The sequence below is a fragment of the Malania oleifera genome, chromosome 9 (assembly GCF_029873635.1).
Source record: "Malania oleifera isolate guangnan ecotype guangnan chromosome 9, ASM2987363v1, whole genome shotgun sequence".
Classification (NCBI taxonomy): Eukaryota; Viridiplantae; Streptophyta; class Magnoliopsida; order Santalales; family Ximeniaceae; genus Malania; species Malania oleifera.
The window spans coordinates 82,441,658-82,467,405 of record NC_080425.1 but is presented as its reverse complement, the minus strand read 5'-3'; the positions used below and the strand labels follow the sequence as shown (position 1 = coordinate 82,467,405).

Genomic DNA, 25,748 nt, shown 5'->3' with positions numbered 1-25,748 from the left:
TTCCTCTCATATTGTCTTATAGACATGGGAAATTATACCAACATAAAGCAAGTACTCAATTTTCTGGCATCCTAAAGAATTTGGTTAAGGCCATTACACTCTAAACAACCAAAAAACTTATTGCAAATACGCAGCAAGACAAGTTAAGAAACGACTGGGAGTGATATTTACCACTACTGCAGCACAATAAACAGATATCAAGAGATAATGCCTGATTACTCACTAGGTCTTCTAATTTGGAGCAAATTGCTATTGTTTACTCTGTTTGGGACTGAACCAAACAGAAGCCCTCATATTTGAATGAGCTTTAGGTCTCTAAAAATATTTTGTTAAAAGGAAAGTAATAGTAAATTAAACAAAATGAGAGAAGAAATATTTATAGAGTATATATCAGAGCTGTCTAAAGTCCAAATGCTACTATCATCCCTAGAGGAAAGGTGAAAAAGGGCCCCTTCAATAACCAAAAAGCTGAAAACAGGAGCATTGTGAAATGTGAACATGTGGATAGGCAATAAAGATGAAGAGAAGTTGCAGAAAAAGGAACATTACCTCTCCAAAGGTTTTCCTAAAGAGGAACTTGGAAGCCAAAACCTATGTCCTACTTGAAACTCAAGCCCATTTTGCTTCGTGCATTGTTCAAGTTAAATTTTTTTTGGGAACTCTTCCATTTCCTTTTAGGAGTTCCTAAAGGCTTAAATGGGGCTGAATTTGTTTTATTGTCTTTTCTTTGTTTTTCAATTGTTTATATACATCTCGTGTGCGCATGTTGTGCCCCCTTTTGGAACATTTTCATAATGCTTATTTTGTGCAAACATATCCTTGTGTGTGTTTGTGCACGTATGCCACAGAGAGAGAGAGGATGCACACACACGTACGCATGTTTGCGCACGTATGCCACAGAGAGAGAGAGGATGCATACACACACATACACAGATATAGTGAGAGTGATTGATATGTAGATCCACTCGCAACTGGGATAAAACTTGATATGATTGCACCTCTTTTTCTTTTGTGTGTATGCAATTTCATGTCATGCTTATGAAAATCAGGTGTGTTGGATGGCTATTAGTGATTCAATCTAGCAATAGCCATTTCACTATGAATAGAATATTAAATAAAACATTAAATTGGAGCATTATTAGATGAGATAGTTCCTAATCTCTAGATTGTTCCAAATCTCCAGTCATTTTGATATTTGTCATACATGAAACAAATAAGATGATATGTGATAACTTTTAGGGTTAATGGAAGAGAGAGAAGATTTCAGATGAGAGATTTGTTGTAGAGAAATGAGTATCCCCCCCCCCCCCCACAAAAAAATATATATAACATAATCATCAGAAAAATACATAGTTGCCCTTATTAACCATTACAGTATTACTCCCAGCAAACTGGAGCACAAATATCTGTCATGCCAGCTTGTTAAAAAGTTTATAGAAGGCCTCTGTATATTGTAAGATATCTACCAATTGATCCTCTGGCTCAAGTCACTTAGCAGAAGCAGTTACAAATGCTTTTATTTTTATTTTTTTTGTGATTGGCGGATAAGAAGATGCATTAGTAGATATCCAAAAGAATACAATCCTCGCTGTGGTGGGGTGTGGGGATGTCCTCTAAAGAACAAAATAAAAAACGGGGAATTACAATAGCACTGCCTTTGAATCCCTAATCAGATCAGCAGTGGCACACCCTGAATAAAACTCAAAAGGAATGGTCCCAGAAAGAGGCTAAGAGCACCTTTCTATCTGACAACAAACAAGGAGAGGAAGTATGATCCTTGAAAATTCTTGCATTCCTCTCAATCCATTAGGTCCACAAAATAGCAAAAACAGCATTGCACTACAGGACTCCTCTCTTTCAACTTTTGTCGGGCCCCAATATTTCATCAACAGGAAATGCTCACTGCCCAAGGAGACCTCTAAGCTTCACATGTCAGGTTGAGGGCCTTGAAGGACCTTCTAATCTATAAAATTGTGTGTCTTGATCCTGTTTGGAGTCGCTGTTTAGACGAGTCTGGAAGGAACATTACCATTCCAAATGATTTTGCTCCAAGGGGAAAAAACTCAGCGAAGGAGTTTTAGGGAGATGAAGGAAGAAAGATTTGGTTTAAAGGAGACTTGATGAATCACCCTCCCACGCCCTCTTGTGTCCCCTATTGATTGAAACAAAATGATCCAAAGAGATGAGTAAGATGGAAAGCTCATCGACCTCTCTTTGATTGGGACTCTTGAGAAATGGAAGGCTCGAAAAGAGAGCCCCTCATCAGAAGTGAAAAAAAGCTCTGATAGGTGCATTGTATATAGGGTAGAAAGTATGAGCAGGCAAGGCATTGTCAGCTTCAATGAACTCTCACCCACATGAGCATCCTCCCAAAACCAAATCCTGCTGCCATTTCCAACTTTGAATCCAGGCTTTGGTTTGCCCCCCGCGCGGTGGGGGGCCTTGATTGTTTTGTTTGTTCTTTTCTTCTACTTGGCATTTCTATTGATTGGCTTGGATTTTTTTCAATTTGGTCCTTTTTAAACTCAAATCCATTCTACTAGGCAGATTTTTTCCACTTCCTCTTGGAAGAGTAATAGCAGCATTCCAGCCAACCTACTTAAACAACCTAAAGGCTTGGACTCGTCCCGTTTGGAGAATAACCCCTTATGGCGGCACGACTTAGTCAGTTATTCTCGCAGTTCGGGGGTATGAGATGGACCAGCCGGTTCAAACACAACCCCAAGCGGCTGGTCGAAAGTGGGCAGGTGCCCCGGGTTGTGGCCTTAATCGATATGAATGGAAGATGCCTTTGGAACTTGTTTTTCTCGATCAGTCAAGGGAACAACCACAACGTTACGCCCCAAAATAGAACTATACGTAGCCTTTCCACAAATTTGAGGCTGAAGCCAGAAGCTGAATAGGAAGGATTTAGAGGATGGCACCGTCACCAGCAACGCCTAAGTAGCAAGTGGAGGATGTGGAGGGTAGACCAACTACGACTCGGGCAGCCGGAGAGGGTACTTCTTCTCCTCATCTTTCTATTCCAGGTGCTCCTCCGGGCGAGATGCTGAATCAGTCCTGAGGGAGTCCTAATCCACCCAATAGCTTAATAACCCAAGCTAAGTAGGGTAAGGTGTCTCCGGGGGGAGAACTTATACCTTGAAAGGACGTAAGCAACTCCCTTTCATACGAAACTTGTCATTTTGCCCTTCGTATGACCTAGAAGCTCATAGAAATAGGAAGACGGTTAGATAGAAAGCAAGATTAGACACAAATAGATTGATTCTGGACTATTAAAGATAGATGGCTTAGCCTCGTTCGCCTAAGATCGAATTGAATTGTCTTTGATTGAGCGACTCTTGCCTAATTTTGATTTCTAGGTTAAATCCCTATTTGCCTCCAAGTAAGGTTCCTCACTCAAATCCTTATGCCAAAGAAAGGAAACAAAAAAAAGAGCTCTTGGGACACAAACTTCCTTGGGCTTGCATGAGAAACAAAGTGACATAATACTTCTATGTGTTGTGTCTGTCCATGAATCGTTTGATTATATGCAATGTTCATTGCAGCTTGGTTATTAAAAAAAGCATCTTCATTAGATTTTATATGTAAAAATATACCACCTATAGGAGGGAATTGACCTACATCCTTTTTACAAATGGGTCATAACTCTTTATTTTGCCTCTGCACTTGACTTCACTACTATGTCTTGCTTCCTACTTTTCCAAGTAGCCAGGTTCCCTAAGACAAATGTACAATACCCACAGATGGACCTTTTTGTTTGCATGACCACCAGCCAAATCAGTTTGAGGAAAACAAATATCTCTGAATTCACAGCACTGACTCCCAGCGTTATCTACAGCATTTATGATACCATGATTCTGCATAAATATACAAGTCACAACTCCTACACCACAAGAAATATCAGGACAAGTTACGGTTGGGTAACAAGCTTGCCAACCAACCTTTTGCGTCTTTCGGAACTTGACTATTTTTCTCTAATTTTGTGTTAGGATCTTTAGGAGTATCAATTGGCTTGGCTCTTTGGAGTTTGGCCTCTCTCGACGGATCAATAATATACTTGGGTAGAGAGAGAGCAACAACTTACTTGGATCTCGCAACTCCTATCCCAAGATCCTCAGTATAAAAATGTTAACCTAGGTAGCTCGTTAGTTCAACAATACCAACAGGAATTATAGTGTCACTCTTTGTATGATGGACAAACACCAAGTGATACTTTTTGCTTCATTCCAAATTCAGGCACTAACAGTTCTAAATTTATTAAACTAAGCTCTTGGGTATTGATTAAGCCCATTGATTGCCCTCATGAGTTGACAAACCTACTCAACTCCCCCTGAGCTACATACCCTCGACCCTTGAGGTTGCTCTTTATAAATTTATTGTAGATTGCCATTCAAGAAAGCATTTTTGATATCTAGTTGATACAATTTTTCTCTACTGATAAAAAAAATATTGAGATTACACAATGGCCAAGCGATTATAGTGGCAACGCATTGGAGTAATCTGACAGAATTATGGTAGGCTATTGGCTAGAAAGTCTAAGAATAATCAACTTCTTTGGTGTAACCTTTAGCCACTAATCAAACCGTGGTGTAACGTGTATCCCCCCTTGTTTCGGTCATGGAATAGATGAAATAAATCCAAAAATGGATTTTTGTTCAAGAATGAAATCTTATTGGAATTGTCCATATCCGTTTCATCCTTCGGAACCATATCACATCCCGGATCGGATGAAATAGGATGAATTGATACGGTATTCTACTATCAAAAAGATATTTTACCGCACACACCCGGCTACAACAAACTACTGCTTAATAGTAGGTAATTCAGTTAATACCCAAGTTTTGTTCGTGTAAAGCCTTCATCTCCTCATGCACTCTGATGCCTGTATATAAGCATGTGGAAAAACAATAGAAGACAAAGAAGTAGCAAAGGAACAATATGTGGGAGATACATGAGTAAAAATAAACATCCTAAATATGATGGAGAATGTATGTCTGCATGATTGTTTACCTTTACAAGAGCAATTGGAAGATTGTCAGCCTCGTGTTTCGTGAAATTGAAGGAATAACCTCATTGGAACTTGGTTGGACTTTGAACAAGGAGGACTCTATTGAAGATGTAAAAGTCGATGGAATGCTAGTACCTTTTTTTATTAGATGAGAGGCTTGCAAGGGGTTAGAATTAGGGTAAAAAAAAATGACCAAGAATAATTAATCAATTATTAGATTCATGAAATAGAGGTTGTATCTAAAGCCATGTTATGACTAGAGGAAGGAAAAAATGATTTGTCCCTAGAAAAGTGACATCAACACAATCTACATGCTGACATGACTAGAACAAGGATTCCAACACTCACATCCCTTTTGCATATGTGAATAACTAGCAAACATGCACTTTATAGCCTTGGGATCAATTTTATCATACCCTAGAAGCATGACATGGATAGAGCAAATGCAATTAATAATTTTAGGAGGAAGATGGAATAAAGAAAGTAGGGGAAAAACACCACATGTGGTATCACTATATCTAGAGTAGAAGAAGACGTGCAGTTAATCATGTAGCGTGTAGTTAACACAACATCAGCCTGGCTAGGAACATGCATGGCAACCATCATAATTTGTGCTAAATGGAAGGTTGGTTTGATGCCACTATGTGTCCTCACTCTCAACAGTCTTAGTTTCTTTCCTTTTAGTTATTTGGGATAATCGTAGTCTAGATTGTTTTAGGATGAGAGGGAGCCAGTCCATTCGTAAAACTCAAATCGAAGGGAAATCCCTAGATTTACAGTATAAGAAAGTTAACAAAGGGCGATTTGTTCATGTTGTGGAGATGAGTAGGTTCCGAAACATTGAATTCAAGTTTCAACATTGGCCACACGATGAATTTGTATTTGCTTTTCTCGTGTATCTAAGTTGGAACATTTTTATAGGAGTAAGTCTTATGGGAAGATCATTTATGGGGTCAGAAGATGCAACCACAATCAAGGTTCTTTGTCTATGTTAGAGAAAGGCCACCCCATCTTTTCTCAATGGGGCACGGATAGCGGTCAATGGTGCAAATTCAGATGCTCTAAAATCTATTGAGGTTTTAGAAATTAGAAGGTTGAGCTGTTTAGGAGTTGCGAAAAGTTGAAAGGAGGTGCTTACTTGAGGGAAGGGGCCAAATTTGAGTATCAACAGTGGAATTGCTCATCATGTGGTGGTCAACTAAGAATTGCAGGGAGTTATTTGTTAGTAGTGGACTTGCTAGGGTTTATAGAGAACCCTACAGTAAAGAAGGAGAAGGGGAATGAGAATCAGGCTATGATTGTTGGCCATTTGATTGGCTAGGGTTTATAGAGAACCCTACAGTAAAGAAGGAGAAGGGGAATGAGAATGAGGCTATGATTCTTGGCCATTTGATTGGCCCAAATAATCTTGAGTTTGGACTAAGTGTTCAAATCCATTTGTGGCCTGTTAGAAAACAGTATCCCAAAGTTGAAAGTAGTCTGTGAGGCTTCATTTGATTGGGCAATGCTCTTTCGGGTGTGGATAATAGTCACCCATTAAGGTTTGGGGCATTTAGAGAGAAGGGAAAGGGATCTGCTACAACATCTGTGATTCCTTCTTTTTGACAAGGAGGGACAGGTAGCGCATGCTTGTCTTTTGTTGATATGAAGCAAGCTATTTGAGTAGAGGATCAAACTCAAGGGGTAGTCCTCCAAGATGAGAATCAAACACATGATCATAAATGGCAGTTGTCAGGTAGTTGTGTCCAGGTCCAAAGTTGGTGGTGCTAATGGTATTTCACCTTATCGTATGCATGGAGGATGGTTTGGGTCACTAGGAAAGCAAGTCAGCTGGCAAACCAAACTTCAAGAGCAATGTAGCAAGGAAAATTAACATCACGGGTGATCAATGTTCCAAGAAGGATAATAATACAAGTGGTCCGGTGTCTAGTAATTCAAGTATGACAAATTTAGGGGCGAATGGTGATTCTTGTTCACTGATTGGGGAGTTATATACTATTTTTGCTGAATCTTAATCATTGGATAAAGGTGCAGCAGGTAATAATTGAAAACAAGATTGTTACGACAAGAAGGGGAATGGTCCATGTTTGGGGGATATCAATAGCGATGAGAAATTACTGATGAGGTTCCTTGTAGCAATTTTGATTGTGGAGAGGGAACAAAAGGTAGCAAAATGTTTGAGGAAGAAGGGGGGGGGGGGATTGGAAGTGAAGCTTAGGATAAAGGTAAAGAGGTGTCAGCTGTTAGGGGACAATGTGGTTGTGCAGGATTTGTACATAGGGCATTGGTTGTTAGCTACACTGCAAGAGAAGGTGTCTCTGGGAAAGCATGTGGAAGTTGTCTAGGAATTAGGATCTCTTAGATAATCTGGGTTTGAAGTTGGTTGCCCCTGGCCTAGTGAACAGGGAGTTGGGCTTGACAGTGGGGTATAGGGTCTCTCACTAAGAAGACTTGGCTGAGGAAGCCAGATTACTTAAGGGCTTTAATTAATTCCGATGGTTGAGCTTTGAAAGAGAGCTTCTTGACTATCAGTCTTAATTTTTACTTTATCTTCAAATTTTTTTTCTTTTTTAGAGAACTTTTTAGCCTCATCTAGTTGGTATTTTTTCCTTCACTTCTATAATATTTCAAGTTCAGTTCTTAAAAAATAATACTCTCTGCAATTTCAATTGAATTTTTCCCCCCATTTGTTGTGGAGTACCAGGAAAAGACAATTTTGTAGAATACCATGATTGTTCCAATAAAAGTTGATAGGTTGGGCGCAGCATGTGTAGAAAATAAGGGAGGGAGCGGCTGAGATCGTCTGGGCACCAGCAATGTGGGCCAAATAATGCACAATGGGGAGAAATGAGCTAGTTAATGTTAGTGGCTGAAGAAGGTGTAGGGGTAATACCTAGAATAACTAACAATGAGATGGTGAGTACTGATTTAACATCCCTTCATTTGTCAAAGGTTTATTTCTCAAGATTGTGCAAATTGGTGGGAAAGCATTCATGACCCCATCTAGTGGGACTTGAGGCTTGGTGGTGGTTGTACCATGATTGGCACAAAGGAATCCAAATATCATTGCAACATTTTTAAGGGCATTATCATAATGTGAAACACAAATGGGAGAACCAGATTGATTTCAAATTTCATTAAAACGTAACTCAAATATGTATGAAATTCTCATTGATGTTTGAACAAGAAGTTCCATTTCATTTTAGAATAATCATATCAACAATGAAACAAAATATGAGAAACTTAAAACACTTAAAAGTCCTAGCAGGGCCTTGAACAAACCAATTCTAATGGAGTGGACTGAGATTTATTCTCTTGGAACAAAAGACCCACAGTGATGTTTACCCTTCTGAAAAGGTTTTCACTAGAGACTAATTGTAGATAAGGAACTAGATTATTCAAAAACTTCAATGAAGGATCGCCAAGACAACAATGCCACTGAAAATGATATGCTCTGCTGTCAATGCATGTGTTCTTGGATTAGCTGTCACATCCAAGTAATAAGTTCAGCTTTACACAACCTCTACCAATCCTACTCTGTAAGTTCTGGAAAACACAGGCAGCAGGTGAAAATGGGCAGAACAGTTGAGAGACTTGAGTTAATTGACTAAGAGAGAAGTAGGAGTAACAGTTCCGCTACCAACTAATGGACTGGAAGTTCCATGAGTTAAATTTCGTGGAATTCTTATTAGAAATTTGCTTAAGAACAGAAGGAAATTGTGTTGCTCACCCGTAAGCCTCTGAATCAATGTTACCTAGAATGCAGAACATTCCAGTTTGGGAATGGGATTGCAGTATGATACATGCTCTAAAATGTGGAACATTAGGTGCATACTTCTGTAAATATATTGGTGAAAAATGTGTAATCACACTTGACTATTGCCCCTGAATCAATATTACCTAGAAAGTGGAACATTCCAGTTCATGGAATGGGAATGTGATCACAGTAAAAAATATGCTCTAAAATGTGGTTTATTTGGGGTATACTTCTATAGATATATTGGTGAAAAATGTGCAGTCACACTCCTTAATTTTTGACTGGGTGTTGATGTGTTTCTAAATCTAGGAGAGATTTTCTTTTAAATTTACATTTCATCATTCTATTTTGCTTCTGCAATTTTTTTTTAAAAGAAATTATCTCTGCTGTATCAAGGTGGACCATACGGGATGAAATTTGGCAGTCCGGATGGAGGATTTTCTTCATCTTATGGAGATGGATATGGAGCTCATCTGGTATGGATGATCATTTGGAGATGTGATTCTTCGCTTCTGTTCATTGAGCTAACTTGTCAAAGTATAGCATTGCTTGTTTTATAATATTCTCTATCTTGTTTCTAGGGTGGTGCTGACAAGGGACCTATGTATGGCCCAAATTCTGCTTCCTGGGGAGGGCTTGAGAAGTCTCGTATGACTCGCCGTTGAGATATTGGAATGTTTGGTGTTTGCTTCACAGAAAGGGCGTGGCTGTGACTTGATGTCATTATCCAATATATAAATCACTAGATTCATCTGTGTGCGTACCAATATCAGTAGTATTTTGTCAAGAATTGTTAATTATCCTGAACTGAGTTATATAGGATTTTTAATGTTGCTTGCTTTAATTAGTAGAGACTAGGGACCATGGTTACCTTCGTATATCAGATATTATATGGTACTAGTTTGAATATTTGGCCCATGCTTCTAAATTGATACTGCTTTGTTGGTCATGTTGCCAGCATGAGCTCTCTCTCTCTCTCTCTCTCTCTCTCTATTTTCTTGCTTCTGCACTTATGCTTGTTTGATGTATATCTTATTGCTCTAGTTAGGAGCTAGTTGGTTTTAACTAGTAGGATTCTCCATTGAAACTTTGTTGACCATTTGACCCTTAAGTAAAGCCTTATTAGCTGTAATTGCGGAGATAAATCATGTTGCCCTATCCACTTGTATCTGGAAGTACTTGTGTACAATAGTAGATGATGGGGTGCAGTGAACTGATACCTGAGAAGCAACTGTTAATGAAATATTTTGCGGCTCTCCAAACAAAGCAAGAAAGATTTCACTACTGCTGCTGTGGTTTTGATACACCTCGCGGAATTAAATTTTCATGTGATTTTTAGGCGCAATCTTTTGTGTATAGCATATGCAATGTGTTGAGAAAAAAGCATTTGGTTGTATGGTATGAAGCACTTTTTAGAGGGAATTTGTAGCTGAAAGTAATGCTTTGTGGATGATGTTGAATAGAGGCATTTTTTAGTTAAATTGTGCTTGAATTTATTTGAGATGAATGTAACATTGGAGGATATGCATAAAGCACAAATGGAGATCCTATAGTACTATTAACTATCTTATCTCAGAAAATACTAAGGAAGATTTATTGCTGCTGATGCCTTGCAGTACTTCTGGCTCTAGTGATGCTGACATCCCTCGTTTACCCCATACAACTTCTGCCAAGATGTGCATGGAGTGTATGATCTGCTTGCGACATAATCATGAAGGATCTGCATGCTACATAATCAAGAATGGAAACCCTTGAACATGATTATTTTTCTAGAAGTACGTATTGAGCATTTGAGTTTTGGGCACTTTACGTGGGTAGTTAGGAAAACATCCTGTTTTGGATTAGTTTTCTTTTTCTTTTTTTAAGCATATGGCGCAGTTCTCTTGGGTATGTGGCTGCAGTGGATCTTAGACTGGTGCGTGAAGCATCTGCGGTGCATATATCATAAACTATAAAGAGTTAAAATCATTTGTCCCTCACATAAATTGTGGAGTAGCATATGGACTCTTTGCTTTGAGGTGTAGCATTTGAAGAATTGTATATTGCCAGTTTTTCTGAGTTTTCTGAAGTGGCACTATGTAGGGTTCTGCTGTTTCATAAATGATTACGATGTTCCATTCTTGGGACAGTGGTGGTGTTTTTGTCTAGTGTGGGAGTATATTGAAGGGCAACTTATATTTGATTGGAGCTGTATGGGTTAAAATACTGATTTACATGTATTTTGCGGCTTTCTCTGACACTGCTCCCTGTATTGAAGCTCGTCTTTTACTGATGTGAAGTGTAATGAGTTAAAAATTGTATGAGGTTGGTTGAGAGACAAGCTTAATTGCATGATATATGCAATTATCAGGTATTGGTTAAAAGTTTTCAATTATTGAAGTACTGGAATTTCCCCAAAGCAAAAGGCTGTGAGAAAGTGGGAATGTGTGGGATGCATTCTCATTCAAGTTGGTTTATTTGAGGTTGGAGTGAAGATGATGGTATTTTTCCCCAGTGAAAGGATTGTTTGATTTGGCTGATAGTGGTCAGAGGGGAAGGCATCATGTCGGTAGTGGGAAACCTGTTCTCGAAAGATGTCTCTATGAATACTCTGCACATGGTTAATATGATTCGCAACTTCAGCAGAGAGTTGAATGTTGCCATTTATAAACTTGGCTGGAAATGAGAATGAAAGGTTTTCTTTGATTAATTTTGGTCCCCTCTTTGTACCATGCAGTATGCCTACGTCTCCTGTTGCAGTAAAAATTTTCTAATTTTTCATTCGAACTGTAGTTTTGCGATATTATACAGTGGTCAACGTATTCTTGTCATCTTCGTGATAAACAAGGCTTCTACATGCGTTAGAGTGACTGGAATATTTGAAGAAATGATGGTGGTGGACATGCCGTACGGACAGGAACTGAGCTTATCCGAGCTTCATGGGCAGGTATTCTGTCTCTGTTCTATGGGTTTCTATAGGTCTGGCACTTTAGTTTATGCTTTTTCTTTTAAGGCAGAGTTTGTAACTGTTATAATTATTGTCACCAAAGTGATATCCTTTACACTTGTTTAATTACTAGTTCTTTGCAGAGCTAAATTTTTAATTAATGGTAAAAAAAAGTCTTAAGATTTAACATACAACTCCATTTTTGGAACATTATCTATTTCAATACTGTAATATTATTTTTTGCTCAAATTTCAAGCTAAGTTTTTGTGTTCTGCTTTTCAGTTTGTTTTGAATGTGTTTATAAGCTGTCCAGCTTTGCAATGAGGTGAAGATATGATGAACTTACTATGTTGTGCCATTCACTGTAAATGATGGTGATGTTAGTGTACTCATCCATTCTATAGGTAGGTCTAGAGTGACTTTTTTAAAAGGTGGTTGTAGAATTGACTATTATTCGTAGTTTCCGCGTGTTGTAAGGCTATAGTGAATTATCGTATTGTTAGTGAGAATTGGAATATAAGTTGAAACATTACTTGGCAAGCATGGAATGGGATCTTGCCTGGTTGAATACCTCAGATTTTTTTATGATTGAAGATATGAATAATACTCTCAGAAGGATGTGACTAAATATTGAAAATTATGAGAGGTTATGTTAGTAGGTGGTCAGCATTGGATGACTTAGATCATTAAGATTGTCCGTGTGACATTTTGTGTTGAGATTTTCCCCTGTTTTTGTTTGGAATAGTCAGTTTTCGAAAATGATTATGGGAAATAGTCCCTTCTGTGGCTGTATTTGTATGATTGCTAGGGCATTTTGCTGTAGTGAATGACAGTTTATTTTATGAGGGAGCCACTAGTTTATTCAAGATGTACATATCATTTACATAGGTTAGATGTTTAATGGAGATAATAGAAAATACATCCTCATATGTACGTGTGATGATAATGACAGTGATGGTGGTGTACTTAATACACTCTATAGGTAGTTCCAGAGTGACTACTTTTTTCTTTTGGAAGGTAGTTTTGAATGGATTCTTATTCTTAGTTTCCAATGCCCTTAGACTGTAGTGAATTGTCTTAGGGTTGATGTAATGAGAGTTATCTCATCAGTTTGGCAGTTGAAACTTCACTTGTCTGCTTGGAATGCAATCTTGCCTGATTGAATACTTCAGACTCTTTGATGATTGGAGATGTGAGTAATGCTATGTTTTAGAAGGATGTGTCATTGAACATTGAAAATTATAGGAGGATATCTTAGCATACTCTATTATTTGCCTGTGTGTTTGGCAATGGACGACTTAGGTTATTAAGAGTTATAAAGACTGTCTTTGCAACAGTTACATTATTTTTTCTGTTTTGTTGATGCAGTTAACTACAGAAAATGATGGTGGAAAATAGTCTCATCTTTGGCTATATTTGTATGTTTGCTAGGGCATTTTGCTGTCGTCAATTATAGCTTAAATTTCCAAGGGAGCTATTAGTCAATTCAAGATTATTACAGGTCATTTACTAGTTTAGATCTAATGCGGATTAGAGAAAGTGTGTTTATAGATGCATGCGATTTTCATGGGTTTTAAGATGGATTGCATAGCCATAGCCAACCTCTTGTTGCTCATTTTGGTTATAATTTGCCTTTAGAGAGTTCGATTTTGAGTTGGTTGGTTCTTTCTGTTGGCAGTCATACACTTGAAGGAAAATTGTCCTTTGGTTGTCTTTCTTTACCCTTGCGATACATTGTTTATGAAATGCGAATGCTTTGGGGAGGGGATAGAGTAAGTGGGATAGGTAATGTCATCATTGCAAGAAAAATTTTACAAGGTTGGAGAATCCCTCAATCCTCAGTCTGCTGCCAACATTGACTTGGTGGATTTTGGCACCCAGATATGAATATACTTTGATATTAATTAAGATATTTTTATTATAGTCGAGAACAGAAATTCCATTGACAAAGATGCATCATGTTTAAAGTTGGCTACCACTATGCTGGAGTGGTTTATGGGTCTTGAAAGCCCTTTCTATATTCTAGAAGAATCAAAGGTCTCTGCAGCTTTGGTATGCTGTGTAATTCCTGGTAAAAGGTGTTTGTGTTATTGGGGGTGTGAAAGCAGTGGGGAACATTGATTGTGCCATGTAGGTGTATTCTTTGGTATGAAGGCTGCTATGACCACTTACTACAAACTGAAAATTTTGTTACTTTGTGGATTCAAGGTCTGTTCACATGCTTCTCACAAAAGTTTGCAGCATTCTTTGCTTTTAAAAACCACTATCACAACTCTGTACAAACTGAAAGTTTTTATTACTGTGCTACAAAATCTGTTGCATGCTTCTCACAAAAGTTTGCAGCATTCTTTGCTTAGAAAGGCTATCACCATTTTCTACAAGCTGAAAATTTTTGTTGTTACTTTGTGGTGTTATGAAGTCTGGTTGCATGCTTCTGCCAGGAGTTTTCTTATATATAACTCTTTTTTTTTGCTTAATTCTCAACATTCTTTCTCCTGATCTCTAATTTTTTTTTTTTTTTGCCCAATTGTTCTGCAGATGAAGGCATATTTGTGTGACCTAAATATTACTGAAAGGTGATCAAAGAAATCAGGTATATCTTTACTACTATGAGAGGAGGTGCATTCCATCTGAGCCTGCCAAAATGAATTTGGGATTGGAAAAATGACACAGAGCACAGAGGCAGAGGACGAAAAAATTATGATAATTATTTACAGGTAGTTTTCATGACTGATGGGTGCAGAAAACATCCTGGATTGTTGTCCTAGGTTGAAGTCGGGATTCAATTCTGTCCCCTTGGAGAATTATGGGTGGCATTCAGTGGAGTTATTTGAAATATTGCATATCAACATCAGAATTTGGCATTTCAAGCATTCCACATGTTGGTCATTTTTAGTGCCTTGGATTCAAAGGCTTGTTGCCCTTGATTTGTTACCACTCGATTGTCAGGTGTGATTGATATGGATCGAGAAGTGTGGGTTCCAGCTATGTTTTCTCACTAGCTGCCTACATCCCTAGTTGCTTCCTCCCTTCAAATTTTTTAGGTTTCATTAATGGTCTTTCCATCTGAGCTCTGAAGGAATGACCAAGGCATATTTGTCTCAGATAAAAGATACACTTCCAGAGGGATATCACAGGGCAAGTTGCTTTGTTCCCATCTTTAGCCCTGCATGAAACCGTGAAGCCCGCAGAGCACTGCCCAGAATCGCTTTTAAAGGATGAATATATGATTTTCCCAAGACTGGATTCTCTGGTTGGTGTCTTCTGCTTTGCTTTCGTCGTATTTTCAGAGCTTCATGGTTTAAGCTCTGTTTGAGCTTGTCGCTGCTAAGGGGACACTAGAATTTTTAGCCTTAAGCTAGTCCCCACACAGGAAAATTGCTTGTTAGATGCCTGAGCACCTGCACAGCTATGGGGACTTGGCAGTTCGTGTTATCTTTTGAATTAGAAATAGTGACTGACCATTTGTTCTAACCAATGAGGCACTGGTTCAAGCCTTAAGCATTAGAGGCCATCCGTTACAACATTTAAGGCCTGTATTGCCATGGAAAATGTTTTTATTTTTCACATTTGAATTTTTAAATAATTATATAGATTTTAGTTTATTTTCAAATTTTTCAGATTTGTAATAAAAATGTAATTTTTATTTAAAAAAAGTGCTTTGTTATTATTATTTTTTAGATTTAAAGATAATTACAAAGGGGTTTTGCTAATGCTTTTAATTTTTTTAAATGAATTAAAAAATTGGAAACTAGGTGATTTTTGCGAATGGACATTTAAAATTGAAACATATTACTACCTTCCCAATCAAACAATATGACAATATTTTACTGGTTATTTATTTTAATTAAATGTTAAAAAATGTAATAACTATCTTTGTAAATATTTTTTTACAATTAAGCGTGTACAAAGGTGTGCCTTGCCTTGCCTTGTGTAACGGTCTGACTATTTTTTTCACACCCTTGTGAAGGGTCGTGCGGCGCTAGCTAAAACATTCTTGTTTAACTGGTCAACCTATTGTTAGTAACATTCATCGACAAAACACTTTCATTAGCATTCAATCAAATGGTAGCGAAAATAGTAAACTTTCATGAAAGTCGTGGCAAGTAGTAAACATTGAAGCAAATGTAATTCATTAACACCTTCGTTGACATTGTGTGCTTAGCGAGGGAGGCAAGTAGGCTAAACACGTTAACAATAGTTAGTGAGTTTTACAATGATTGATGAACATTCATTCTCCCCTAAAAAGCTTTCTAAGTCATTTTCACCCTAGTTCTAGGAAACATCAAAGTGACTGAGGAGTCATACTGTTTTATTTGGCATACAAAGACTACTAGCAGAAAATAACCTACACTAGTATTTACATGATGGAAACTCATCCTAAGCACATAAGATAAGCGGTCAAAGGCAAGCATAATGCCTTGAACAAGTTTAGTTTGTGACATTCTCCCTCACTTGTGCGGTCGACGTCCTTGTAGACTTTTGGCGGTAGGTACACTTCAAGTTTGTCCACGAACGGTTGCATATCTTTCGTAGAAATCCAATTGATTTCTTTGTCATCGAGGCATTTCCACTTCACTAGGAACTTTTGCCACTTCTTCTTTGAGGATATGAACTTTCTATCTGCAAGAATCTCTTCAACTTTACGTCTGTTTGGTTGCGCTGTCTTCGACTCTATTTTATTGAACTAACTTCTGCTCAGGTCAATGGTGTTGGCGTTGAATGGCTTGAGGCAGTTGACAAGAAACTACAGTCTTCTCCCCTGATCTGCTCACTTCTTCATTTGCTTAGAAGCTTTCTCCAAATAGGCTCGGGCAAATTCTGTATTTTGTCTCCATTCTCTGGTGAAGATGTACGCCCTGAGACTCTTTTGTCTGTACAGCTCGCCCACTGTGTGAGGTAACAGCGGCAACTGGCCTGTAACAAGCTCAAAAGTGCTCTTGTTGGTTGTTGAGCTCCTTTTGGACATTGCCACAGAACGGAACCATATCAAGTAGTTGCATGCCATTCTTCTAGTTGTCGTTGACAAAATGGCACAAGTACTCATCTAGCAGCTCTCTGAATCTCTTCATCTGTCTGTCAATTTGTCGGTGATAACTTGAAGAGATGTCAAGATGTGACCTGAATATCCTGAAAAATTCTATCAAGAAGTTGTCAGTGAATATTAAATTTTGGTCACAAACAATAATTTGGGGAAAACCCCAATATCTCACAATAGTTGTAAGGAACAATTGTGTTGTCTCCTCTGCCAAACAGTACTTTGGTGCGGCCATGAAAGTACTATACTTCCGCTCCCCCTTATCTTGTTGGCAAGTGAGACAAGTTTTGGTATAATCAACCACATCATCCCGCGTATGTGGCCAACAATACCGCCCTCGTAGTTCTGTCATTGGAGTCATTCTCCTCGAATACCCCTCAACGAATTTCCTACAAAATCTAGTAAGGCTAAGAAAGGAACGTAACTTCTTCACTGTCGTGGGGATCTTCCATTCTTGAATCATCCTTCTCCATACCCCTCCGGACACGACCTTGTTCAACCACATGACCAAGGAATTTGTTGCTCTGCTGAGCGAAAGAGCACTTCTCTTTCTTCACATCCAGACTGTTTTCCCTTAGCCTGTCGAATACCTTCCGTAGATGCTCTTCATGTTTCCTTTGAAACAACACCGATACTCCCAATGGTGCTTTGGAAGGGCGAACACATCCCGCTTCCAATTCATCAAGTTGTTTCCCCAACTCTACTATCTCTCGAGACGCCATCCGACATGGCCCTTTAGCAGGTGATTTTACTCCTAATAACAACTCGATCTCTTGCTCCACAGTCCGTCGTGAAGGCAAATTTTGAGGCAACTTATCCAGCAACACCTTCTTATCCTCATCCAAAACCGCTTGGATGGTCGTAAGCTCCAGCTCTTAGCCTACTTCTTTGTCTACCACCACCGTGGCTAGACGTGTCTGCTCACCCTGACCCAATCCCTCATTGAGTTGCATGGCTGAAAGGAACTTCCCATCATCTCCTTTCGTTGCAACAACTTGCACCATGCACAAGTGATCTCCCATCAGACATAGGGAACTAGCCGAAGGCATCAGCACTGCCTTCGTTCCCCTTAGGAACTCTATTCCCAAAATGGCTGGAAAGTCATCCAATGACATTGCTATGAAATTCACATGACCTTCCCACTGCCCAAGCTTCACAGTAACTTGCTTGGCTACTCTCAGAGTAGGCTAGGTTGAATTAATTGCTTTCATGCGTCCTATATCCTTCTCTAAGGATAAGTTAAGTCTCCAAGCTTTCGGTTGTGAAACAAAGTTATGGGTAGCCTCAATATCCACCATAGCACGAGTACTTTTCCCATTGATTCTCAAGTCCACAAACATTAGCCCTTTGGCTCGTGTAACATTTGGGGCTTTAGCCTGCTTTTCCAATGCACTCACCTGTCCTTGGGGTCTCATCCTCTTCCCCATCGTCTTCCACTGCCTCTTCTGCAATGGAAGCTTGTAAAGCATTAAATGTTGCTTTGTGAGGGCACTCAAAAACTCTATGAGGGCCTCGACACAAGTAACACTCAAGTTTACCCATTCCCTTGGGTGTGTTGAACCCTCGAGAAGACGAAGCTTCTTTTGAGGTTGATGCTTTATAGTTGGCTCCCGCACTTTTGGGTTTGCCTTTCTTGAAAGACTTTCCATTGTTTCCCTTTCTGCCAAACCGTTTGGACAAAGTGGTATCATCACCAGCGCAGTCAGTCAAACGTTCTGTAGTAGCTTGTGCAGTTGACAAGTCTTGAACCTATGAAGTTCTGTTCTTGCACATGGTTTCATCCCCTCAAGAAAATAGAACAATTTGTCCTTCTCCGACATATCCCGAATATCCAACATTAAAGCAGAAAATTGTTTTACATATTCCCTGATCAACCCTATATGTTTGAGATCTCTCAGTTTTCTCATTGCATTATACTCAAGATTTTCAGGAAAGAATTGGGCCTTGAGCTCTCTCTTCAAGTCTACCCAACTATCGATTACACAGTGTCCAGTTTCAAACTCTTGGTACTTGGTATGCTACCAAAGTTTGGCATCACCAACCAAGTACATGGTCGCACTATCCACCTTTTTCTATTCTGAGGCCATCTTCACAGGGCGAAAGTACTGCTCCACATCAAACAAGAAGTTCTCTAACTCCTTGGCATCTCGAGTACCCCCATATGTCTTGGGTTCTGGCACTTTGGTTTTGCTAACTCCTGGAGTGTTGGAGTTCCCCATAGCAAGAACTATCAGATTAACCTTTGCATCCAGATCAGCCATCCACGACTGCAAAGTTTCAACTGTATAACAAAAGTCCTCTAACATCTCACCTAGCAAACTTGCTTGATGCTATTGTGATCCCATCACTTCATCAACAAGTTCTCTCATCTGGGCCACCTCCGCGGCCACAGTATTGGTTGCTGCCTCAACCTGTGCTTCCAGCACGCTGATCCTCTCAGCATTGTTTGGTGCCATGGTCACTTACCAAAGCTTTCCAAATCCCACAATGAAGGCAATCGAATTCACATAGCAACTCAACCTTGGGCTCTGATACCAAGTGTCACAGTCTGACTATTTTCACACCCTTGTGAAGGGCCGTGCAGCGCTACCTAAAGCACTCTTGTTTAACTAGTCAGCCTATCGTTTACCAACATTCATCCACGAAACACTTTCATTAGCATTCAATCAAATGGTAGCGGAAACAGTAAGCATTCATGAAAGTCGTGGCAAGCAAGTAGTAAACATTGAAGCAAATGTAATTCATTAACAACACCTCCGTTGACGTTGTGTGCTTAGCGAGGGAGGCAAGTAGGCTAAACACATTGACAATAGCTAGTGAGTTTTACAATGACTGATGAACACTCACCCTCCCCTAAAGAGCTTTCTAGGTTATTCCCACCCTAGCACTAGGAAACATCAAAGTGACTGAGGAGTCGTACTGTCTTATTTGGCATACAAAGACACTACTAGCAAAAAATAACCCTGCACTAGTATTTACATGATGGAAACCCATCTCAAGCACACGAGATAAGCGGTCACAGACAAGCATAATGCCCTGAGCAAGCTTAGCTCGTGACACCTTGCTATGGTAGCTATTTGTGCCTCGGTTGTTTTTATATTTGCTTGGGTAGTACAAGCATGTAATTGGGTTGCATTTGTTGTGACCAGTTGAAGCATTTGTTTTAATTGATTGTTAGTTAATTGAATTGGAAATGGTCCTTTTAAAGAAAGATGGATTGGCCATTCAAAACGAAATAATATTACAAAAAATGGGGTTATTTTAGTTGCGCAGTCACTCTTAGTTTGGGAGGGATTGGTTAGTTTTATACCATATAATTGTATTAACCTAATGTTTGGAGAAGACTTAATTTGGAATTGTATTGAATTTGGATAAGATGTAATATAAATTGTACTGAAATTTGTTTAAATGCATCCGAATTCAAATTTAAGGTTTGAGATTCATACTTCCAAATGAATTTGGATAAGATGTAATATAAATTGTACTGAAATTTGTTTAAATGCATCCAAATTTAAATTTAAGGTTTGAGATTCATACTCCCAAATGCAGCGTAAGGATGTTCCCTTCATCAAGTCTTATATTGTACCTTTATTGAGAAAATGATTGTTAGTGTTTGAGAACATGAATTTCAAATCTTAAATTTGGATTTGGCTGAATTTAGATAAATTTTAATACAATTTTATCACATCTTACTTAAATCTAATATGAGTTAAATCCAAGATCTCTCTCCAAAGTGGGTTGTGGATGCTTAGTCCAAATCAAGCCATCAATACATATATGTTTTAGTACTTGATGGATTTAATGCTTGCAACGTCATTAAGTTTGAAATCCTGCAGTTCAGCATGCCCTAGCTTAATTTTTTAGTAAATGAATTCTAGAAAAAATTAAGTATGAGTTTAGATTAGTAGTGTTCATGTTTTTGCTCATTATTAAAAGGGGTTTAAATGCGTCAAGTTTAATTTTGTTCAAATTTTCATTATTTAGTAACAAAATTTAGAAGAATTGAGTTGCTTAATGATGTCTTTTGATCTCTCTTGAAATTTTATAAAAATATGCAAATTTTCCAAAGGTTGGCAAAAAATAAAAAAAAAATATCAACTTATTCTAAGATTTCAAAAATTCTACGTATTAACATTAAGATATGATTTTGGGATGCCCACCATTTCATAAATTTGCTGACTAGTTCAAGTGGAGGATATAAGTGTCTCAAAAATCAAATGTGATCAAGTGTTAAGAGGTGCTTGTTAAATTTTTAGAACTCCAAAGGATGTCTATCTTTTCGTCAAACTTTGGAAGAGGTACGCGAAATTTTAAAATTTTTTAAGAGGTTCCTATATGTTTTTCAAATGTTAGGGATAGGTTAGTTTCTTTTTACCCATAAATAAAAGACTTGATTGAATCTTGGGAGGGATCGAAACAAGTATGAGGGAAATGAGTCACCGCCGGTCCACCACTCGTTAAGGATGGAAACAAGTATGAGGGAAATGAGTCACCGTCGTGTATTTTAAGCCCAATTTATATATTCAATGTCTAATGAACCTAAAAAATTTCATAAAAATAATCAAATTTTAATATGTTATAAAAAAAATCACAACTTTTAATAGATAATTAAATCGTTTTTGAACTTAATAAATTAGTTCATAAACCTATAAAACAAGTCAATTCTTGAGTAAATAAACATGTTAACTTGCAAACTAGTGAATTGAGCTAATTTGCAGACTTAGCAAGTATAATCTTGACTAGTTTTATTTTTGAACTTCAACTCTAAACTTGAGTATGTCTCATTTATCTTGAACTCTTGGTGATGGAGTTCAAACAATTGAGCATCAAGTAGCTTGGAAATGACTTGTGTCGACCTACTTTATATACAAGATGGGATAGTACATGTGCATATAGATTGGGTTTTTTATTTTTGGAAAGGGGGAGAATTTGAGAGGATTTGTAATATTGCGTTTTCATTAATTTTTTATTTCTTCGACCACATTATATTTATGTGGAATTATTGTGCGTTTCAGTAACTAAGGTTTATATGACTGAGTTGAACTTAATAGTATTAGATTTGCTTTTTCATTAATTTTTTATTTCTTGAGCCACATTATATTTATGTGGAGTTATTGTGCGTTTATTTAAGTAACTACAATTTATACGACTCGGTTGAACTTAATTGTACTAGACTAAGTTGGATATGATAATTATCCCATATTTGAATTGTCAAAATATAAAAGTACTTTTAATGAAAAGACATATAGTTAGTTAACAGTTGGTAGTCTTCTTACATGCATGATACCAAATTTCTAAGTTATTATTAAAATTTTTGGGGGCCGATTATCAATCGTATTTACATTAAATATTCTAATATTACTAAGAGATATGCTATCCATATTCTAATCTTTGTTCCAAATTCTTTCTTTTGACTTTTAATATACTATATTTTGGGTTCCAATATTTAATTAAAAAAAATACTTTCTAGTGTAGGAATTAACAAGTCTTAATAAAAAGTCACATTGAAAAATGTAAAAATTTCATAAGAATTCTTCATTCACAATGTACAACTCTTTTATAAATATTTTGAAAATGATAACCAATCAACCTAAAATGCCAATATCTTTTTTATCCTTTTTTTATCTAGTTGCACTGTCGATTCCATCTTGTTTGACAACATGCAAGACTTGTGAGAAATAGTCATTCACATAAGATGTGCAATCAGTGGCATTGCACCTCTCTTATGTCATTCATCCATATTTTTCCTTGCAAGAAATACTTGTGACTTACCTTCGCGACTGTTATGTGGTGAAAATTGGTGGTAGAACTCTGGATCTCTTCCCCTTCACCGGAGTTTTGGTGTCAGGGAAGCAACTGCCACCATCCACAAGATCCTCAACAGAACCATCCCTTGTCACACTCACAGGGTAAGTCACTAGGTGAGCGCCTTCCATGTCGACCACTTCTTCTCCAGTGTATCTTCTCCACATTTCCTCAGCTATGGAACGGACTCTCTCCACACATTGCAAGTTTTGAGGCTCCTGGAATGCTTCTTCTGCTCGGCCACTATGCTCGTACCATAATGACAATCGATAAGCATGAATATCGCCTTGGCTGATTCCATTCTCCCCATTTTTATGCTGCTGCTGGTAGCATCCTATTGCAATCTCGGTGTCCCTTTGGCCATCCATTGATCTCTGGTTCACATTCGCAGAGCCTATCAACATGTAGGTGTCGTCCACTGACAAACATAAGTAGCAACCAAGAACAAGATCATGGTCAATTCAGTATATCGTCTTCCTTGTCACAATGAAAGGCTAAAAAGCTCCCCCAAAAAATGCCGGAATTGTTTATGAGAATTTGATATTTTTAGCATTCCTTATTGACTTATAGATAGAATTTTTAAGCAGGCATGAAATTACCCAATCGAGGAAAAAGAATGAGGAGTATTTGGTGGTAAATAGTTGTGTAGTTGATTACCTATCATGAGCTTGGAATGGACGTAAACCATGAACCTTCTATGCATTTGGGCATTCCAGTATTGTGTGGTAGTATGAGGAGAGCATGGAGGAACAAAGTCTCCTTTGTTCTTCACTTCCCGGTTCGCAAGGCAGAAGAAGTTCAAGTAGTCTCCTGGGTGCCCTGACTGGCCGCTTGCTTGTATGGCTTCTCCAATCAGCCTATACATCATTGCCATTGTTTCTCTAGTCCAGTGGAGTATATCCTGGACTGGTTCACTGTCAGGTACTCCTTCTGGCCACATGGGTATTATAATATACACTGCAAATCTCTGTTTTGCTCTGATCTTGTTTGCTATCTTTAGGGCAATCTCAACTGGAATTAAGTTTCTGCAGCCACAATGCCTATCTTTCTCCCAAAAATGGCAACCCCCAATGAAATATTGGTTCTCAATGTATATAAACCTATCAGCCCGCCTTATTGCTTCAACATAGGCCTCGTGGATGCTTCGCTCCACAGTTAAATTCTTTGACAAATGGCTTGCTGAGACATGATCAATTGATCGAAAAACTTGAACTGTCCATTCCCTTTGGGAGGAAATTCCTGCAGGAGAAGGCTGGTTGAAGAGACTGGTGGGGACTAAGAGAGAAGGATCACATTGCTTACTCCATCTTTGCTCAAAATTTTTAAGGACATCCACTGCAGCTTCTCCAACAATGCTAGCATGCACATCATGCCACGGCTCTCTCGGCCCGCCCTTATGAAGGCTTGCTCCAGCAAGGTTTATCTGATAGAAATCCTGAGAATGCAATGGGGTATTGAGTGTTCGGAACAAGGAATGCTCTTCTGTATCATAACGGCCATCACAAAGATCTAACCCACCAATGAAACTCATGATTTCTCGGCTGCTTGAAGAGCTAGGGACTCTGGTGTCCACAGTTATAGTCTTTTGATGGTGAGCAAAGAGTGTGGGGAACTTGTGATGCAATCTTGGGCAGAGCCTGCATTTAACCTTCGTGTGTTTGAAGTAGGCAAAGGCATCTTCGTCGCTCGTTCCCATTACCCCTTTGTTTCTTATGATAGGTAAGGATGTTTCATCATCCCAAATCATGATTCTCACAGCTACACCTTCTTCTGCTTTCCTCTTCAACAATTCACCAAGCTTTACCCCGCGAGCATGTTGAAGATCTGTTTGAGGATCTCGGACCTGCGAAAGAGTGTAGCAGAATAATCAGATTCTGAAAAATAAAAAGTGAAATGAAGAAAAGGAAGTGCAATGAATTGGGTTCTAATTACCAGCACCATCTTAGGATTGAAAGACCACCCTGCAATGTAAATCAAATACTGTGCACCCTCAATGGCCTTGTACACATCTTCCCACAATTTTTTTGGAGCCTGATCAGTGTTACAAAATGGTGGATGGAAAGAAGAGCTATGGTGGGCATCTTGATAAAGTGTGACACTGCAGTTGGATCGCTGCGGGAAGGTGGCATTCTTTAGCCCCTGGAATTTACCATCATCTAGTATTTTCCCCCAACTTGGTTCGAATTCCACGGGTTTAAACCATAACAAGAACCGAAGTGTGAGCTTTGGTATTGGTTTTCCATTTTCTGAATGGAGAGGGAAGCACCCATTGATCAAGCTGGATTCGTTTATGATCTGATGAGCCTGGATGTGGATTTTCCCCAAGATGGAGCACTTTGTTTTTAGTGTAATGGTGATCATTGAATCACTCGGATAGGCGCAGAGGATCTGGAAGGTTTGGTTCCAAACTCGGCCGCGTTCATGGCTTGTCTTTGCCACTTTCTGTTGATCTATTTTGATGGTCACATAAGTGGGCTTCCCAAGTGCTAACAGACACTGCAAAAAAGAATTCAAACTCGGGATTGTTACATTTTTTTTTTTTAAATTTAAATTTTATCTTTTGCGTTAAGGGCAACAAAGCATTCTCTTGTTTATCTCATCATCCAACCATTTTCTTGCCTTTGTAATGTTTACCTATCAATTCCCTCCAATGACCAGAAAATTCAAGTCAATAAGTTTTACTCCCATTTGAATAGTTTGATTTTACTGAAGTTATGCTTCTTTGTTAAATGTACCTAAAAACTGCAGCTAATAGCTAACTATTACCCCATGTACGGTAAGTGAGAATGGAATAGAATGAGATCGAATGGACTTGAACACATAACTCAATCTGTTGATCTTTTCCATTTAAATTTTCATTCTATTTAATTCCCATGCCATTCCAATCCGCAAATCAAACATGACTAGTGCTTACACTGAAGGGGAACCGTGGCGTGTAAGACGTGGCGTGGAAGATGGTAGCTTCAAGTGTCCCATGGAGGAGCTTCTGCTTTCCCTCCATTGATGTTCTTCAAAACAGTCTCCCCAGCTTGAGTCAGCTTGAGAGAGAGAGAGAGAGAGGGAGATGGAAGAAGTTTTTCTCTGGTGAAAGAGGGAGAGAGAGAGAGAGTCTGCAATGGTAGAAATGGTGTGGCATAAGAATCAATGAAGGAATGTGTGATGTGCTGATTTAGATGTAAAGGAAGGGAAGCTTGTGATTGTAAATGAAGAC

The 25,748-nt window shown here is 38.5% G+C and overlaps 2 protein-coding genes across 5 annotated transcripts in view; one reads left to right on the top strand and one right to left on the bottom strand.

Moving 5' to 3' along the window:
* Positions 1-14,580, top strand: part of LOC131164908 (protein FLX-like 3) — an 18,449-nt gene extending 3,869 nt beyond the window's left edge. For 2 of the 4 annotated variants that reach the window (XR_009139377.1, XR_009139378.1), the window contains exons 4-6: positions 9,165-9,244; positions 9,350-9,524; positions 14,233-14,580. Coding sequence is in view for 2 of the 4 variants with exons in the window: in XM_058122449.1 (XP_057978432.1) it covers positions 9,165-9,244; positions 9,350-9,433 (164 nt within the window). In the remaining 2 variants the exon portion in view is untranslated. Of the gene's footprint in view, positions 1-9,164; positions 9,245-9,349; positions 9,729-14,232 lie in introns of those variants that run through there. The other 2 variants (XM_058122449.1, XM_058122451.1) reach the window with 1 other exon arrangement.
* On the bottom strand, positions 14,325-25,748 carry LOC131164907 (phospholipase D alpha 4). Its single transcript, XM_058122448.1, has 4 exons — positions 25,452-25,748; positions 24,470-25,033; positions 23,195-24,380; positions 14,325-22,955 (listed from the first exon to the last, which is right to left on the bottom strand). The coding sequence occupies exons 1-4, from the start codon at positions 25,536-25,538 to the stop codon at positions 22,516-22,518; spliced, it is 2,277 nt and encodes a 758-aa protein (XP_057978431.1). The 5' UTR covers positions 25,539-25,748; the 3' UTR covers positions 14,325-22,515.